The sequence below is a fragment of the Enhydra lutris genome, unplaced genomic scaffold, assembly GCF_002288905.1.
Source record: "Enhydra lutris kenyoni isolate GAN:26980312 unplaced genomic scaffold, ASM228890v2 scaffoldscaffold1, whole genome shotgun sequence".
Lineage (NCBI taxonomy): Eukaryota > Metazoa > Chordata > Mammalia > Carnivora > Mustelidae > Enhydra > Enhydra lutris.
Window position 1 is genome coordinate 46,669,309 of NW_019154085.1, and position 16,403 is coordinate 46,685,711.

General features: G+C 63.3%; 1 protein-coding gene across 1 annotated transcript in view; it reads left to right on the forward strand.

Moving 5' to 3' along the window:
* The window catches only part of LOC111142233 (glypican 1), a 28,302-nt gene that overhangs the window by 9,928 nt on the left and 1,971 nt on the right, over positions 1-16,403 (forward strand). Inside the window, exons 2-8 of the mRNA XM_022495276.1 lie at positions 11,451-11,609; positions 13,116-13,507; positions 14,177-14,342; positions 15,070-15,200; positions 15,287-15,406; positions 15,500-15,633; positions 15,982-16,157. Of these exons, the coding sequence (XP_022350984.1) occupies positions 11,451-11,609; positions 13,116-13,507; positions 14,177-14,342; positions 15,070-15,200; positions 15,287-15,406; positions 15,500-15,633; positions 15,982-16,157 (1,278 nt within the window). The remainder of the gene's footprint in view (positions 1-11,450; positions 11,610-13,115; positions 13,508-14,176; positions 14,343-15,069; positions 15,201-15,286; positions 15,407-15,499; positions 15,634-15,981; positions 16,158-16,403) is intronic.

Below are 16,403 nucleotides of genomic sequence, written 5' to 3' on the forward strand. Positions count from 1 at the left end.
CGCTGCAGAATCCTCTGCTTCCTAGACACCTGAGGAGGGGTCGGCAGGCTTCTGCACACAGTCTCAGAGGCTCAGGGCACAGAGAAGAGACTGCACCTGAGAGAGGCTTTGGGGGCAAGGGCGGAGCGGGTGATGGGGACACTCAAACCTGAGTCTTTCTGCATCCCTGAGCAAGTGCTCCCTGAGCTCCTCCTGCGCATTGGAGCTGTTCTCCCTGCCGAAACCCAGCCACAGACCGTGCCACAGGCTCAGGGTCCAGACAGGAATCGGGGTTCTCCCGTGAGCCATAGGTCCACAGCCACAACGACAGGTGTTCCTTTATAAGTCAGAAGTTAAGACAATGAACAAGTGAATTCAGACAGACGCAGGGGGGTTGCAGTCACACCCCCAACCTGGAGCTGTAGAACAAAGACCCCTCCCCATGGGGCACCCCAGGGCCCAGCCTCCTGGGCTGCCCTTCCAGGACCCCTGCCTTGGGCTGCTCACTGGTCCCACTTTCTCTGATGCTGAGAGCTTGCAGTTGGAGGTCCTAGAGCACCCTGCCCACAGCTAGAAGAGGAAGGGAGGAGCGGGCTCTTTGCAGAAAGTCAGCAATGCCACACAAGAGGCAGAGGCCCCAGCTCTGAGGGAAATGGCATGCTAGCCTAACAAGCATGGTCCCAGAGCCACTGTCCCTCGAATCCAGTGGCCATTCCCAGGGGCTACCGTGTTAGGAAAGAAGCAGGTCTCCAGAGGAACCCAAAACCAGGTCTGCTGGGGTTCGAGTGCCAGTCCCACGTTCACTTACTGTGTGACCTTGAGCCAATCCCTGAACCTCTCTGAGCACCGCAGTGCTCTTCTGTAAGAGAGGGCTGATAGGGGCAGTTGTGAGAATCAGTGCCCTCTTGTGCCCAGCCTGAGCCCGTGCTGCAGGGCCCTGGGGAGACAGTCCTTCTGTCCCCAAGTCCAGCCTTCTAGCAGCACAGGAGGGGAGGTGCCCATGGTGGGGAAGCAGAGGACCCCCGGCCAGCGGCAGAGGTCTAGGCAGAGGGAGTGTTCTGCCCTCACTCAGTTAGCCACTGCCGCTTCCTTCCCCCACATAGGCTCCCGCCTGGCCTGCCCTGCTCACTGGTAGTTGAACACCGTGGGGAGAGCTGGCCGGGCCCATTCTGGAGGGTAGCCCATGATGAGGGACTGTGGGTGGCCTTGGAGGATGGCAGCCAGTTTTCAGAAGAGAACTGTGGGTGGAGGCACCAGAAATCAGCGCAGGCCCTGGGTAAGATTGGAGGGAGATAGGAGATGGTGCCGGCAGGACCTGCACCCTTGGTGGGCCTGGAGCCGGGCCTGGAGTCTGGCGGCCTGCATTAGAGCGGCCACTCCTCACAAGAGGGTGTGGGGCCTTCTCAGCATCCCTGTGGCCACTGTCTGGGGATGGAGCTCATTCTGTCCCCTTGGTCATCCACTCCAGGATTGCCCTGGGCAGGACCATCCCACCTCTGTCCAGAAATGTGTGCCTCTTTGTGTGCCCTTCTGCCTGCTGCTCAGGGCTGGACAGGGCAGGGCCAAGATGCTGGATGCCTGGGGGACCTGAATTCCCCCCTTCCTGAAGGCCCTGACCCTCCTCTGACATGCTTACAGCTTGACTGGTCCCTGAGAAACTGAGCAGGAGAAGCCAGGGAATGGAATGGCCCTCAACATTCCCACCTGCTCCAGGACCCACAAGAGGTCAGGGCTCCACCTCTGGGGAGGCCACCAGACTGGCCTCCAGTGGTCTGGGAGGTCTGGGAGCCCTCTGTGTGCTCAGCAGGGCCTGATGGGGGCTGTCTGTAGTGGTGGGTCTATGCTGCTGGCAGGAGCACCCAGCCAGGTGTCCCTCCACCAACAGAAATGGGCAGGCCTGCTCCAGCGAGGCCCACTAGGCCCTCATGTTCCAGGAGAGGCCTCATGTCCATACCTGGGACTCTCAGGCCACTGGTGGGCCCCAGGGCTCCTGTTTCCCCCACCTCGATGAAGGCAGGGAGGCCCATGGGCCAGTGGCATTAGGCAGCAGGTCTGAAACATTGAGCAAGTCACGTAACCTCTCCCAGCCTCAGTTTTCCCATCTGTTAGATGGGTAGAATGGTATCTTCTTGTTCAATGGTATCTTCTTGTTCCAGTATTCTCTGAGGAGGCTGGGGCTGTAGGTCTGAGGACCCCAGTGGGGGACATGTGACTGATCGTTGCAGGGAGGGAATCTGTGTGGCTTCCGTGAGACCTCTCCCCACATCCCCAGAAGGGCTGACAGATTTTTTTTTTTTAAGATTTTATTTATTTATTTGACAGAGAGAGATCACAAGTAGGCAGAGAGGCAGGGGGAAACAGGCTCCCCGGAGAGCCTGATGTGGGGCTTGATCCCAGGACCCCGAGATCATGACCCAAGCCGAAGGCAGTGGCTTAACCCACTGAGCCACCCAGGTGCCCCAGGGCTGGGTTTAGCAGGTAGAGCTACCAGCAATCCAGTTAAATTGGTGTTCGGGAATGTGAGTAACCCTACAGCGGAGGTTTGTCCTGAATATTTTAATTTGAAGTAAACAGCAAATAAGATTTTAGTGAAAGTGTGCCCCACATATTTAGTGTAAATGTGTTACACATATGGGGCGGGCTTGCTTTTTTGATGATAAAATGTGCATAAAAAGATACATCATTTTCGCTGATTTTGTGTACAGTTGAGGGTCATTACTTGCATTTTCGCTGATTTTGTGTACAGTTGAGAGTCATTACTTGCATTCGCACTGTCCTGGACCCGTCACCAGCCTCTGTCTCCAGAATGTTCTCATCTTCCCCATCTAGAACTCTGTCCCCATGAAGCACAGACTCCCCGCCACCCCGGCCCCTGGCTCCCATGCTTCTGCTCTGTGTCGCTGTGGGTCTTACCACTGCAGGGGCCTCATGTCAGTGGAGTCAGACTGGATTTGTTGTTTCGAGTCTGGCTTCTCCCCCTCAGCACGTTTTCAGGGTCGAGGTTCATCCACATCATAGCAGGTGTCCTACTTGCTCCTGGAATATCTCATCGTGTGGACGGGCCACACTTTTTTACGCATCCCTCCCTCCATGGATACTCGGCTTGTTTCCACCTTTTGACTGTTAGGAGTAAAGCAGTTCTGAACAGGGTGTGCAAGATTCCCTTCCCGTCCTTGCTTTCAGTTCTTCGGGGCCAGATTCTTTTATACTAAAAAATAACGCAGGTTATCTAAAATTGCTGTTTACCTGTGTCCTGGCCTCTGTCTCCAGCCCCTCGCTGGGGCAGCCAGGGCAGGGCGGGCAGAGGTGCTGCCCAAGCTGTACGAAGCCTGGGCGGGCCAGGCTGGTGGAGCATGCCTGCTCCCACGTCCACCTCCACTCTCCCGCTCCAGGATCCCCCTGGGACTGGAATCAGGGGCGGTTTTACAGCGCATGGGGGCAAGGGAGGCCCATCCTCCATCTCCCGCCAAGGTGGCCAGGTCTCTGTCAGAACAAGGGAGCCCTTGTGGGGAGCAAACTCACCCTGAAAACCCCCCCGTGGCCCCAGCACGCCGCTGGCTGTCCCGTGGCCCCCGGGGAAGGGTCGGGTCAGGGAAGTCTGAGACTGCCGCTCTGGGGCCCGGCTGGGGTTAAGCCTTGAATGGCAGCGCTGGACAAAGAATCCCTCTGTACCGCTCTCGTGCCCAGTTGTTTATTGACCCAGGTCTGGCCTGGGTGCTGGGCGGGGAGACAAGAGAAGGGAAGTGGAGGCTCCCAGCAGCAGGCAGTGTGGTGCTCCTACGGCCTGGGAGGGCAGCCAGCTGGGATCCGGGGAAGGCTCCGGGGTGGCTGCTGGCCTGAGCAGGTGCGATGGCCCCGAGGGAGCGGGGAAGGCTTCCCGGAGGGCAAGCTGAGTGGGCATGGGAAGAGGGCTGAGCCAGAGGGAAGGGCACCGAGAACCAGAGTTAGTGGAAGTGGCAGGTCATGAGCTGGGTAGGGGCAACGGGCTGGGATGCCAGGCTGAGCTTGGCTGTGACTTTGGACATGGCTACCAACTTTGTGGGAAGTGGTTGGGTCAGAGGGGATCAGCTGAGCCCTCTACCCCTTCCCAGTTGTTTTTCTAGCCCCCAGTATTTATGGGGCCTGAGCTGAGAGCGGACCCAGGTCACAGTGTGCCCCCACGAGCTCCCTCAGTTGGAGGGTCTGCTCGGGGTTCTGGTGCAGCTGAGAGTCTGTGCTCCCTCTGCCTGTTGGGCATTTACGGAGTGGATGGATGGGCCTGTGCTGTGTCTTTGCAGGGAGCACAGCTGAGAGGGTCTCTAAGCTTCTCTGTTCCCTCCTGCTGTTCCAGGTTGTTCCCTATGGACTTGTCATAGGGTCCCCTCAGCTGGCCCAGACCCCAAGGGAGGGTAGGCAGAGCCCCACCACTGCCCAGCCCCAGCAGGGACTGGCATGTGCACATACCCACCAGAATGCTCTCTGCAGCCCAACTTGGGCCCAGGATGAGAAAGCAGGGCTAACTTTGGCCCGATGGGAGAGGTTCCGGGGACACTCAACCCTGGGCCCCAAGTGTTCCCTGCCCTGCAGCCGAGACCTAGGGTCCTAGGTAGCACAAAGCCAGGGTCCTCTTCATCCTGATTTGTTCTGAGGCCATGGTATGAGCTGGGAACCTTGAAGCTGAATGCTGGGGAGGCTACTTGGAAGGGCCCGTCCTCTCACCCAGAGCTGTGACCACGTGATTGAGGCCCACTGCCTTGCCAAGGCACCCCCAAGCCTGGTGGCCACTGGCAGGGTGGCCTGCCCAGGAGGTCCTCGAGCAGGAAGCAGGCAGCACAGAGAGCAGCCTTGTGAGTTACCTCTGAACCCCCCCTGCTTCTGGGGCCCTGAGATGCCGAGGCCTTAGAGAGAGGACTTGGATCAAGAGTTGCTTGCCAGGCACATGTCCCCGCGGGCTGGCTGGCTGACAGGGGCACAGCCGCGCTGCTGAGAGAAGCCTGGCCTGGGTGGGTGCAAGGGTGGTGTTCTCCAGGGGGAGTGGGGGCAAGCGGGACCAGGGCCAGGGCTCCAAGAAGTAGAGGATACTGGTGAGAGGTATCCTGGTGTCCTGGGAGGAAGGGAGAGGCACCAGTGTGGGACAGCGCCCAGGGAGGAGGTAGGGGCTGGGCCGGTGGACTGTGTGCCCAGGCCGGGTTTACTGTTTCCTAGGGGAAGGATATCAGCAGTGGGGATGGAGGCCGAGGTCACCCAGGTGAGAGACTGGGGGACTGGAGGGAGTTAGGTAGGGGATGTGGGGTAACTGATGGTGGCTTTGAGTACCCAGGCAGCATTGGGGATCTGGCCACTGTCGGCAGGAGAGGTTCTTCCAGGTGGTCAGCTGTCATTCTCCATCCCCAGGGAAAAACCTGACACCCTGCCCCACCCAGACCGCCCTCAGCCTCCTGGGGTGGCTGAGCGGAGAGCCCCAAGCCTGCGCTGGCTGTGCTGCAGGGGCCGATCCGGTCCTCCCAGCCGGTCCTCCCAGCCGGAGCTGGAGATCCCTCCCCGGGAGGGGCCGCGCGGCGGGGAGCGATGGGTCTGCGGACCGCAGGGGGCGCGGGCAGGCGGCCCGCGGGTTCCTGGGAGACGGGGCGGTGCCGAGTGCGGCGGGGCGGGGGCTGCGGGAGGAGGCGCGTCCCCGCGCCTGGAGCCACCGCCCTCGCCGTGCGCGCCAGTGCGGTGGCGGGGCTGCCGGGGCCGCGGTGGCCGCAGCTCCTCCCCGGCTCGCGTCCGCCCGCGCCTCCTCCGAGCCCTCCGGCCCGGTCCTGCTCCTGCTCCTTCCCCCGGCCGGGTCCCCAGGCCCCCACGCGCCCGCACCCGGAGTCGCGCGCCTCCTGGAGCGTCACCGCCACCGCAGCCTGGGACGCCGCCGCTGGAGCCGCAGCCACCGCCGCGCAGGGCTCTCGGGCCACAGCGCGGGTGGCGTCTGCGGGGCTGAGATCCAGGCTGGGTCTCCAGCCAGCCGTCTGCCCCAAGCCATCTCCATCTCCCCGCCCCCCCACCTGCATCCCCATCCTCAGGCTTGCCACCCTTACCTTCACTCCCTCCGCCTCGACATCCTCATCTCCACCCCTGTACCCCATCACCACCGCCTTGGCCGCATTTTCTGTCCATCCTGCGCCTACCCTCATCCGCACCACAAGCGCATGGGGGCCCTCCTCCACGTCCCATCCCCTTCTCCACCTCTTCCCATCAGGAGCCCCATCGCCAGTCTCCATGCCCACCCCATCACCGCCGCACCCCAGCACCACCCCACTTCTTCTCCCCTCCCGTTCCCCACCTCCCCTTCCCTGGGTTCCTCTCTGCCCGTTGCCCCGCAGCATCCTAACACCCCTCCCCACCCCATCCCTTCCTGTGCTTCCCAGCGCCTGCCGCAGCCCCCTTCCTGCAGCAAGCCCCCCCTCCTCTTCCGTCAAACCCATCCCCCTCCCCTTCGCTTGCCGCAGCCCCCAGGAGTCCTCTCTGCTGCCGCGCCCACTGCGGCAAGCCCCTTCCCCGCCAATCGCTTGCCCTCCTCCCCCCCCCCCCCCCCCCCCCCCCCCCCTCCGCCCCCCCGCCCCTCCCCCGCGTGGCCCCCCTACTGCTCTCTGCCTCCCTGCCTGCCTGATGCAGCCCCCGCACCCCCTGGGCGCCGACGGGCCCACTGCACCAGCGCCCAGTCCCCGCGGTGCTGCTGGGCGCCTGAGCATCGCCACACTGCCCGCTAGCTGTGGCTCCTGCCCCATGGGGCGCAGGGCTCTGCACTGGCCAATGGGGACTATCCAGGGCACCCAGGCGCCCAGCCTTTGTTCCACCACCTGCAAAGCAGTCCGTTGCAGGCCTGGGGGGCCGACCCCTCCCACCCACCAAGGGAGGAAGTGTCTGCAGTGATGCCCCCTCGGCTGTGGGTCCTAGTGCGTGGTGGAAGTGACAGAGGGCTCCTTGGTGACGCTGTCGTTTGCCTGAAACGGGGGCGGGGGGGGGGGGGGCGGGCTTTGGGTGGTGGGTGAGGGGTAGAGAAGCAGGTTGGGTCAGAGGAGGCAGGAGGAGGCAGGAGGGGTTACTGCTGCTGTTGATGTGTTAGGAGGGAGGGTGAGAGATTGCGGTTGAAATGTCCTCTGCAAGGGGGGGTCCGAGGCCATCCTTCCGGATGATCAAGTGTGGCCCTCTTTCAGGGACCAGTCAGGGGCAGAGGCTTCCGGACAGAAGGATGAGAGAGGAAGGCCTGGAGCTCCTGTGTGGACAATGACCAGGGAATCTTCCTCTGTGTGCTCAGTGCCTCCCACCCCCAGCAGGCTGGTGGCCATGCCGGGGGGACCCCGTGGCCACCAGGGCTGGATGGCAGCCGGGAACAGGAGTGGGCAGGGGGCAGTGGTCCAGAGAAGAGTACTGCTTGGGAAAGCCTTCTCTACCTGGCTACCCCCGTCCTGCCAGCAAGGCCCGATGGAGGGTCCAGAACTAAGGAAAGAGGAGGAGTGGGGAAGCAGTGCCCTTCCTGCTCTTCCAGAGCTGGGCCTCTCACGTGGTGTGTCCTGGTACCTGGGGCTGTCCATACAACCGTGTCTCAGCCCCAAGGCGGCCAGTGCAGGCGAAATGTCGACAAGGAATCAGTGTGCTAGGGGTGGCTGGGTCGGTTGGTGCAGAGTCTTTGGGATGTGGCTTTAAAGACAGGTTGAGCAGCAGGCTGCATACTCTCGTGTGAGCCTTAGAAGCTTCTGGAGAGATGGGCTTGGCATGGCGCCACCTTCCCTCTGCAGTCTCCACGGAAGGGCTCTAGCGCCACCACCACAGGTGGCTGCCAGGCATGGCCTGGACACATGAGGTCTGTGTCCAGCACTGGACAGAACGAGCACTGTTGGGGTGAGGGTCTAAAGCGTTGGGGTGACAGTGCTGGCGAGGGTGGCTGCTGGGTGGGGACGCTCTTGGGAGGCTGCTAAGACAGGACAGTGGGAGCCGTGGCTCAGCAGGTGGCAGGAGGGTGTGGGCCCTAAAGATGTTTGGAGCCCCAGACTGGTAGGGGCTTAGTGAAGAGAAGTCGGGGATCTGGGGTGACCCCAGCAAGTCTGGGACTGGAGGGGAGAAGATGGACATGGGTGGTCTGCTGCCGAGGAAGAGAAGCCATTGCTGATGGGGTTAGGGAAGTGGGTGCAAGAACTTAACCCTGAGGAGCAGGATCAGAGGGCATCTTGGAATTCAGGGGCAGGGCCTGGAGGAGCAGTGCCACAGGGACTGGGGTGAGGAATGAACCGCCCTTCCCCCTTCCCCCCCCCCCAAAATTAGATCACCCATGGGAGGAAATGTCCCACAAACTAGGGAAGGCTGTGGCCAGCTTTTGCAAAAACAGCAAAGCGACTGAGGGAGAAAGGAGGGATGGTCGCTGGCCGGCTGGGGGAGGGGTCAGTGGGAAGAGTGGACCTGCCGATGCCTCCCAAGGCTAGGGGAAGCATTCCCTCCCTCCTGGGCAAGCCTTCCTTCCTCTGCAGGTATTGAGCTGAGAGGAGAGGTGGGGGTTTGGGGGCAGAGGGTCTGGAATGACAGAGTACAGAATGCCACCAGTGGGATTTGCACACCGCCAGGGGCAGGGAGCTCATTTGCCCTCCTGGCGGCCCACCACCCCGGCACAAGTTGGCTCTGACCAGACCAGGAGGCGCAGGCTTGCTATTTTTGAGGGGGGGTGCAGGAGGTGCCCTGCAGAGCCCATGTCCAGCTGGCTGACGTCCAGGGCTATCAGTGATATGCACACTAGGCCAAGCTGGGCGAGAGTGGGCAGGAGGAAAGCACAGAGCTCTGCATTCTGACTGTCACTGTTGCACCAGCCTCTGCATCCGCCCTGCAGCCGGATGGGGGCCGCCTCGGCCCAGCCCGCCCGGGACCTCAGGCCGGCGCCCGGGCTCTGGCTCCGTGTCTTCACTCCCGTGTGTCCGAGGAGGGAGGGAGGGACGGGGGCTGTGCTGGGGCAGCTGGAACGGCGCAGGCCACCGGGCGGCTGGACGAGGTGGCCAGGCAGGGCTGGGAGGCTCCGGGGAGGTTACTGGGGTGAGAGTGATGGCTATGCTGGCAGTGCCCAGGGGCCCACTCAGAGCCTGCCCACAGGGTCGGGGGGGTGCTCCCTGTGTCTCCCCAGGTTTAATCTGCAGCCCCATCTCTCTGCTGCCCACATGTGCTAGCAGGTTCGGGGAGCTGGTCGGTTACCCCAGGGTACTGGAGGGCAGCCAGTCACGGACGTTGTCCATCCCTATGGCCTTCCAGTGCTTTCTCGCTTTGGCAGCCTGTGCCCACCCAGCCAGCCCGAGTGCCCAGTGCAGCAGAGCCCAGGCTGGCACCTGCCCCCGTCCCAGGGCACGCCCCCAGTTCACCCCCCAGCCCGCCTAGACCCTGGTATGCAGAGGATCCTGAGAGAGGATCCTGAGAGAGGATGCTGAGACAGGGAGCTCATCCTGCCCAGCGTCCTGCTGCCTGCTGACAAGGGTCCAGGGCCACACCCACGAGTCAGCAAAGGCCCCAAGACAGAGGGATGGGAGGCATTCTTCGGCCCAGCCCTTCCTGCCTGGAGGCCCCTACCCACCCAGCCCTCATGAGAAGGGGTGCAGGAATGTGGGTGGGTGCCTCCTCGCTCTCAGGCCCTGGGGAGCCAGGCTCTGACCCTTGACCCCAGGTGGCCCTGAAAGCCCTGATTCACCCCGGGGGTCAGGTCTCAGACCCCCAACTGTCACACCCCCTCAGCCCTATCCCAAGGTGGGGGCCAGAGCCCCCCTCAGACACACACGCTACCATCACTTCCAGGCCCTGGGAGCAGGGGTGGTGGTTCCCCAGACGGGCAGCCCCTGCAGGGTGAAGGTGTTTGAGAGCTGAGGGCACCTGGGGCCTGGGGAGTGGGACTGCTCAGGGCCCATGTGGGAAGGGGAAGAAGGAGAGACTGGCCTTCTCCCTCCATCTCCACACTCCCAAACCTCCCCTCCCCCGCTGTGTCTGAGTGGTCTCCTCCAGGCACCTCTGACATCCTCCCTCCAGTCCCACCCAGTGTGCAGGGCCTGCAGCCCGCGCAGCATCGCACAGCACACGGTCGGCACAGGGCATGTACACGGCCGCTCTGTTTTGTCCGCTGCTCACCCAGCCCAGGCTTGTGCAAGTGAGCATGGGAGACCAACACACTCCCGCCCAGTCTGACCTGGTGGTTCCCACCAACTCTTTAGGATTAATTCAGCCTCAGGATAATTACCTTTGTCTCCCACCCCCCACGCCAAGCTTCTGCTGGAAGCTGCCTGTGCCCTCCAGGCCTCCTGCTCACCCTCCTCTGAGGGTCACCTGGGAGCCCCCCAGCCCTCAGGTCAGCCTCGGGACCCCCAGGGCTCTGCCCAGGCTGATCCAGCCCCCAACAACAGCGCACGGGGTGAGCCTTCCACAGACCCTGTTCAGGTTAAACCGCCGCCTCCACTCGGGGCCCAGCCTCCTCCACAGCCCTGGGGCCAGAACCACAGCCAGTAGGGTGTGGAGGGGAGTGGAGGGCTATGGGGGCCTGACAGCAGGCAGCCTGACAGAGCTACTTGGCTCCTCGAGGCATAGCATGGACTGGACAGGAAACCGAGTCTCCACCAGCCTGTTTCCCGGTCTGTAAGATGGGGTCCCAGCACCCGCCTCAGAATCGCTGTGGTTGTTAACACTGGCCCCACCGCATTTTCAAAGGCTCCTGCTGTGTGGCCCACACACCTCCCTGCACAGCTCCATGGTGTGTCCGCAGGGCTGTGTGCACTGAGCCTCTGGCCCTGCCCCCAGGACAGAGCGTGGGTGGTGCGTTGCTGGGAGATTAAGGGGTGAGGAGGGCTTTGGGGACAGAGGAAGGGGCGCACACCTGATGGGGACCCAGGTGTGTCCAGGCCCCCATGTGCAGGACCACTCCTCACCAGGCACCCCATTCCCCCAGTCAGTAGCCCCACTCAGGCCTGCAGTCCTCACTGGAAAAGTGCACCTCTGGACTAGGGGTAGGAGGAGGCTCTGATGGTCCTGCCCTGCCCTTCGTGGTGGGGGTAGCCCTCCCCCCCCATCCTCAGCCTAGGCCAAGGGCACCCTGCAGGCCTGGAAGCTTGCCCTGGGAAGCCAGCAGTCTGGCAGTCCCACCCCTCTGCACAGACCCAGCGCCCTGAGGCCGTTCTGTGCTGGGGCACACATGTCCTGAGCTGTGCCAGGACTCCTGGGATGGTCACCTCACCTGTGTGGTGGCAGCAGGGGACATTCAGGGGCTGGGAGGACAGCGGACATTCCGGCCCTAAAGTTCAGCCTCCTGCACCCCTGCTTTATGCCACCCCCTCTGGCTTTGCCCCCGAGGGCCTGGAGGCCATACACAGAGGGCAGCCCCACTCCTGTGTCCTGCGCTGGGGACTGCACGATCAACCCAGGCCCCCGCTGGAGCTGTGTCCCATTCCAGGGTCTGCCCAGCCTCCGGGGTCCCTCCTCTCCCTCACAGCAGCCCCTCCCCACAGGAGAGCACCTGAGGGTCTGCCCCCAGGGCTACACCTGCTGTACCAGCGAGATGGAGGAGAAGCTGGCCAACCGCAGCCGTGCTGAGCTAGAGGCTGCCCTCCTGGACAGCGGCCACGCCCTGCAGACCACGCTCGCCACCCAGCTGCAGAGCTTCGATGGTGAGCAGGCCCCTGGGCTTGGGGGGACCTGGGCACGAGGGCAGCTCTGGGCGAGGCAGGAGCAGAAGGCTGTGTGCAGGCCTCCTCGTGCATCCTGTGGTGTGCACAGCAGTACGCGTGTCCGTTTGGGGAGATCAGGCCCAGCCCCTCAGGGGGGACCTTCTCTAGAAGTGCCTCTTTGTCACCAGCAGACAGGGATAGGCCTTGCCCCGGCCACTGGTGGCGCAGAGCCAGGACGGGACTGAGGCTGGGGCTGCCCTGCTATGGGAGCAAGAGGCGGTTGGGGCCCCGGGTGTGGCCTTCCTGTCTCCAGGGCAGCGTCTTGGTGGTTGGGAGACTCTCACCAGGTCTCACACCAGGTCCAGGCAGAGAGCAAGTGCCTGAGACAACATGGAGCTGGCTGGTATGATGATGCCCACAGTGGTCACCTCAGGGGAATGAGGTGGGAGCTGGGGTGGGGCCCCCAGGAAGTGACCTAAAGTCTAACTGGAGGGGGAAGGTGCTCTGGCAGAGCCTGAGTGGACAGAAGAGGGAGAGTGTGTGTCTGCAGTCATCAGGCAGTCCCAAGAGGCACTGAGGTCCATGATCTTAGCCCCTGAACCCCTGCTCACCGTTCCACAGCCTGGCCAGGAGCCGCCCACTCCCACCTGTGGAGCTGTGGAGGATCTCTTGCCCCAGCCAGCCCGATAGCCCAAGGCCTTGGGGGACAGGGGTAGATGTTGGGGAGCCTGCCCAGGGTCCCAGGGCCTGTGCAGGGAGGGTGGCCATAGCTCTCAGGGACAAGTCTGAGTGGAGGGTCTGTGTGGTTACAGACTCTGCTTCTCCCTGCCAGAGGGGGTGGGAGCTCTTGAGGGTCCCATTCTGGGCACTTAGGGTGCAGGGGCATTTCCCCAAAACCATGGAGGTCTGCTCCACATGCTCATGCCCTGCTCTCCCCCAGAGGGCTTCAGCACGCCTGTCCAGGTCCTGGGCACATCCCAAAGGTGACAGGAGACCCTCCCCGGGCCATCAGGCAGGCCAGCTTCTGGGTGCAGGACAAGAGCTGAGGCTTATGGAACCCAAGGGAGGGTATCTAAAAGAAAGAGAAGGACAGCCAGACTCATGGGGGTTGGGGGCAGTGCAGGGGGCAGGGGGCAGAATGGAGGTGGATCCCACCCCCTGGCTCAGGACCCACCTTACAGGTGATCCCAGTAGGTCACTAAAGCACCCTGTGTCTGTGCCCGGCCTCAAAATGTCAACTGGAGTCCCAGTTGGAGGCCCTGAGGCCCAGGAGGGACCCCCAGGCAGGCTTTTGCACCCCAGGCAATCGAGGAGTGGGGGGTCTGAGAGTCCCGGGGCACCCAGGGACCTTCCAGCCTCCACAGCCTGGGCTCTGATTCTCCCAGAGCATCGGGGATGCTGGGCAGAGCCTGCCACCCCCAGGAATCCGGCTCTGGCTGAGACTTGGGGAGTGGGCAGGGGGCCAGGAGACCCTGGGAGGCCTCACACCCACTTCCCCGGGCCCAGATCACTTCCAGCACCTGCTGAACGAGTCGGAGCGGGCGCTGCAGGATGCCTTCCCCGGCACCTTGGGCGAGCTGTATGCGCAGAGCGCCAGGGCCTTCCGGGACCTGTACGCCGAGCTGCGCCTCTACTACCGCGGCGCCAACCTGCACCTGGAGGACACGCTGGCAGAGTTCTGGGCCCGCCTGCTGGAGCGCCTCTTCCGGCAGTTGCACCCGCAGCTGCTCCTCCCCGATGACTACCTGGACTGCCTGGGCAAGCAGGCCGACACGCTGCGGCCTTTCGGAGAAGCCCCTCGCGAACTGCGCCTGCGCGCCACCCGCGCCTTCGTGGCAGCTCGAGCCTTCGTGCAGGGCCTGGGCGTGGCCGGTGACGTGGTACGGAAGGTGGCCCAGGTGCGCACAGAGGCCCCGCCTCCCAGCCCCACCCCCATCCCTCTGCCCTGGGCTTGCAGACAGCGGTTCCATCCCGCGTCCCATCCGGGCACAGAGCTCTAATGTGGGCAGCAGTCCCTCCTCTGTCGGGCTGGGTCCCAAGCAGGATGGGGTGGGAGGAGAAGAACAGGGAGCTGGATGCTGAGCCAACCGCAGTGGTCGGGTGGACGGGAGCGGGGAAGTGGGGTGGACAATGTCGGGAGGCCAGAACAGGCTGGGCCTGAGGCCTTGAGGGCCAGCAGGATACCTCCCCCAAGAGGCAGCCCGAGTCAGACCCACACAGCCCTGGGCGTGAGCCACCTCCCTCTCAAGCTGGAGTCCTTAGTGAGTCCCCTTCCCAGCCGAGCCCCAGTCCCCTTATCAGCATGGAGGGGAGGCGCACACACACTTCTCATGAGGCTCGGGAACAGCGCTGTTCCAGGGACTCATGCGCTGGGATGGCTGCAGTGAGGAGGATGGCCCGACCCCTGGGAGCCTGCTTGACCCTCTGAGATGAGACAGGGTCCCCAAGACAGGTTGGGGCTGAGCTGCAGCCTCCTGACTTCTGTCCTGAGCCCTCTACCCTGGGGCTCCTTGGAGGGCTGGACATGGCCAGCTGCCAGCAGGGCTCAGACGGCCTTGCCTCCCCAGGTGCCCCTGGGCCCGGAGTGCACGAGGGCTGTCATGAAGCTGGCATACTGCGCACCTTGCCTGGGGGTCCCTGGCGCCCGGCCCTGCCCGGACTACTGCCGCAACGTGCTCAAGGGTTGCCTGGCCAACCAGGCCGACCTCGATGCCGAGTGGAGGAACCTTCTGGGTGAGCCGTCCCCACCGCCACGCGCCAGAGGAGGGGTCTGCAGGTGCAGGGACACAGCCAGCCTGCCCTCTGGAGCGTGGGCCATGGCCCTGGGAGGGGGAGGGGCCTGGAGTCATGGGACAGGGAGGCCATTCGGAACAGAGCGTGACTCCAACTGCTACCTGGCATGCAGCCCTCTGGGGTCATGACTCCCCATCCTCTCTCCCCTCCCCACCCCCGAGCAAGTGCCCCGCTGTGCACACATACAACACACCTGTGACCTAGGGCAGGCCACCCATGCCTGAACTAACATGCACGTGTGGCACACGTAGTGGGCTGACATTCGTGCACATTTGCACGTGTGCGCAGACATGGCTGACGGAAGGTGTACCAGCAGGCCCAGAGGCCAGCCGGTGTACGCCCTAACGTGTGCTGGCACGGCTAACCCACACACGTGTGCTGACGTGTGCTCACACGTGCGTGTTAGGATGAGGTCTGAGCACATGTCAGCTGGCACAGGCACATGGTAGGCCAATGCAGTTCGTGCCAACACACACATGAGGTTCCGTACACATGTTGCGTGCATGCACCAGCCAGCACACATAAGAGCTAACGTGTTCGTGAGCGGACGCCTGGTGGGCTGGCGTGCATGTGTGTCAGCACGTGCATGAGCTAGCATGTTGACGTGAGGTAGCTAGCGTGCATATTTACAAAATGCTCTCTGTGCGTGTGTTCATACTTGGGCCAGATTCCATGGTGCTCATCACTGACAAGTTCTGGGGCCCCTCGGGAGCAGAGAGTGTCATCGGCAACGTGCATTTGTGGCTGGCAGAAGCCATCAACGCCCTCCAGGACAACAAGGACATACTCACAGCCAAGGTGTGGGCAGGCAGGTGCAGCGGGCATGGCGGGGCAGCCCAGAGTTGGCCTTGTGCCCCTCTAGGACCCCCATGGTCTTCCCCCAGGTCATCCAGGGCTGTGGGAACCCCAAGGTGAACCCCCAGGGCTCTGGGCCCGAGGAGAAGTGGCACCCGGGCAAGCTGGTATTACAGGAGAAGCCTCCCACTGGCGCATTGGAGAAGCTGGTGAGCGGCCCTCAGCCGGCCAGGCCTGGGATGGGCAGGGGACGGGAGGGCATGCTGAGCGGGGTTCCCCATGGCCTGGCCGCTGCCCTGCAGGTCTCGGAGGCCAAGGTGCAGCTCCGGGATGCCCAAGACTTCTGGATCAGCCTCCCTGGTGTGCTGTGCAGTGAGAAGTTGGCCATGAGCAGCGCCAGTGATGACCGCTGCTGGAACGGCATGGCCAAAGGCAGGTGGGTGCTGCCCAGCTGCCCATAGGCCGGCTGGCCTCAGAAGCCTCATCCAGGCCCCTCATCTGGCCTATGTCACCAAGTGCTATGTGCATGGGGCCATGCCTGACGCCGGGCATGCAGTGGGACACGGGAAGCCTAGACAAGGGCCTGGGCCAGCCCCTAGTGGCGTGCGCCCCACTCGGTGCATCCACACCATGCTCTGTGGGCTCCTGGAAGCCCCGACAGGCTGCGGGGGTCTCAGGCTTGCCAGCACCTGGACAGGAGGAGAGGAAGTGGGAGGGCATGCCGGAGTAGCACCCCATTGCAGGGAGCAGGCAGTGACCCAGGGCCTGTCCTCGGCCGTTCCAGGTACCTCCCAGAAGTGATGGGCGATGGCCTGGCCAATCAGATCAACAACCCCGAGGTGGAGGTGGACATCACCAAACCCGACATGACCGTCCGCCAACAGATCATGCAGCTGAAGGTCATGACCAATCGGCTTCGCGGCGCCTACAGTGGCAACGACGTGGACTTCCAGGACGCCAGTGCGGGCGGGGCCCCAGGGACTGGGAGCCACAGGGTGGTGTGTGGGAAGGGCACAGAGCAGGGTCCCTCCCAGCCCCTGGGCCCTCATGGTGGCTCTGGTTGCTGCTGCTCCCTGGGCATGGACACCAGGCACCCCCATACACACACAGACACCCATATCCCCAAGCACAGCTGCCTGGCCAGGATGTCCATCAGGACTTGACAGGTCCAGGTGGAGCACAGGAGGGCCCCATGGCGGGAGGCTG